Source organism: Hibiscus syriacus, unplaced genomic scaffold (genome assembly GCF_006381635.1).
Source record: "Hibiscus syriacus cultivar Baekdansim isolate YM2019G1 unplaced genomic scaffold, ASM638163v2 tig00111067_pilon, whole genome shotgun sequence".
Taxonomy (NCBI): Eukaryota; Viridiplantae; Streptophyta; class Magnoliopsida; order Malvales; family Malvaceae; genus Hibiscus; species Hibiscus syriacus.
The window spans coordinates 1041447-1042819 of NW_024062969.1; the positions used below are offsets into that span (position 1 = coordinate 1041447).

General features: G+C 36.5%; 1 protein-coding gene across 1 annotated transcript; it reads left to right on the forward strand.

Annotated features, from left to right (window-relative positions):
• On the forward strand, positions 1-339 carry LOC120151699. Its single transcript, XM_039164079.1, has one exon. The coding sequence runs from the start codon at positions 1-3 to the stop codon at positions 337-339; it is 339 nt and encodes a 112-aa protein (XP_039020010.1).
• Positions 340-1373: the final 1034 nt, after the last annotated feature.

The window sequence follows — 1373 nt, forward strand, 5'->3', positions numbered from 1 at the left end:
ATGGAGTCCCACAAGATTGCCATGGCATACCATCTACAGACGAGTGACCAAGTTGAAATATCCAACCGCGGGATAAAGCAGATATTAGAGAAAGTGGTGAATCTGAGGCGGAAGAATTGGTCACCGAAGTTAGATGAAGCACTGTGGGCATATATAATAGCTTTTAAGACTCCTCTGGGCAAGTCACTCTTCAAGTTGGTGTATGGGAAGGCTTGCCACCACCCTGTTGAGATAAAACATAAAGCGTTTTGGGCTATTAAGAGGTTAAATTCCGATGCTCAATTAACTGGAGAGAAAAGATTACTGGAATTCAATAAGATGGGAGAGTTAAGGGCATAAGCATGTGAGAAAACTAGGATATACAAGAAAAATACTAAAAAGTGGAACGACCTAAAGCTGATGCCACAGTATTTTTAAGTTGGCCAACAAGTGTTACTTTACAATTTTATACTTAAGCCCTTCCCTGGAAAACTCAAATCTATATGGTCAGGTCCTTTTGAGGTGCATTAGGTATATCCCCATGGAGCTATTGATATAAAAAATGACAACGATGGGACGGTCTTTAAAGCTAATGGTCAGCGATTGAAAGTGTACAATGGAGCTCTAATGTTGTGTGATAAGTCGGTGTTGTATCTGCACGACGTCTGAGTGTGCCTGAACCATGAACAAAAATTCAATGCCAGGACATTGAATTCTGTTGATTGTGCATAAATAACAATTTTTTTTCTTTTATCTTTATCTTTATTTTATTTTTATTATTCGTTGATAATGACAATTTGTTTTGTACTATAGGGACCCACTAGTAGCCAGGAATGTACAAAAGAACAGTTGCCAATAGGGGATGGAAAAAGACATTAAAGGGGGAATATTTTTTTATTTTTTTTTATATTATTTATTTCCATATATTATTTCTCTCTCTGCATTATCCTTTCACACCATATTAATTTTACAATTTACTTTTTCTTTTCCCACCTACTCATTTACCTATTCCACTCATTTTTTTCAATCGTCCACTCACTTCATCTTTCTCATTATTCTTTTAACTTTTTTTTTCATCTTCTTCTTCTCTCATTTTTCTCCATAACTGATGCCATTGAAGCATAACAAGTTCTCAACTTTTCGTGATTTTCCTTCAAACCAGTACAAAAATGGCGTGTACATGACCCGCTAAAGCTAAAACTATGATTCCTCGGCATTTTGTAGACGATACAACAAAGAAACGATTTCAAAATTTCAAGAACTACAAGCTTTTCTTTGAGTTGGGGTTTGTCTTCACCGATGAACAAGACAGGGGTTTTGGACCAGACATTATGGACATTGTTGAGCCATTAAAATGACATAAGTTTTCAAGGCACCCAAACCCCATCAATGCC

Bases quoted from the DNA above. Each gene is read 5' to 3' on its own strand.
- LOC120151699 (XM_039164079.1), top strand. From the start codon at position 1: ATGGAGTCCCACAAGATTGCCATGGCATACCATCTACAGACGAGTGAC.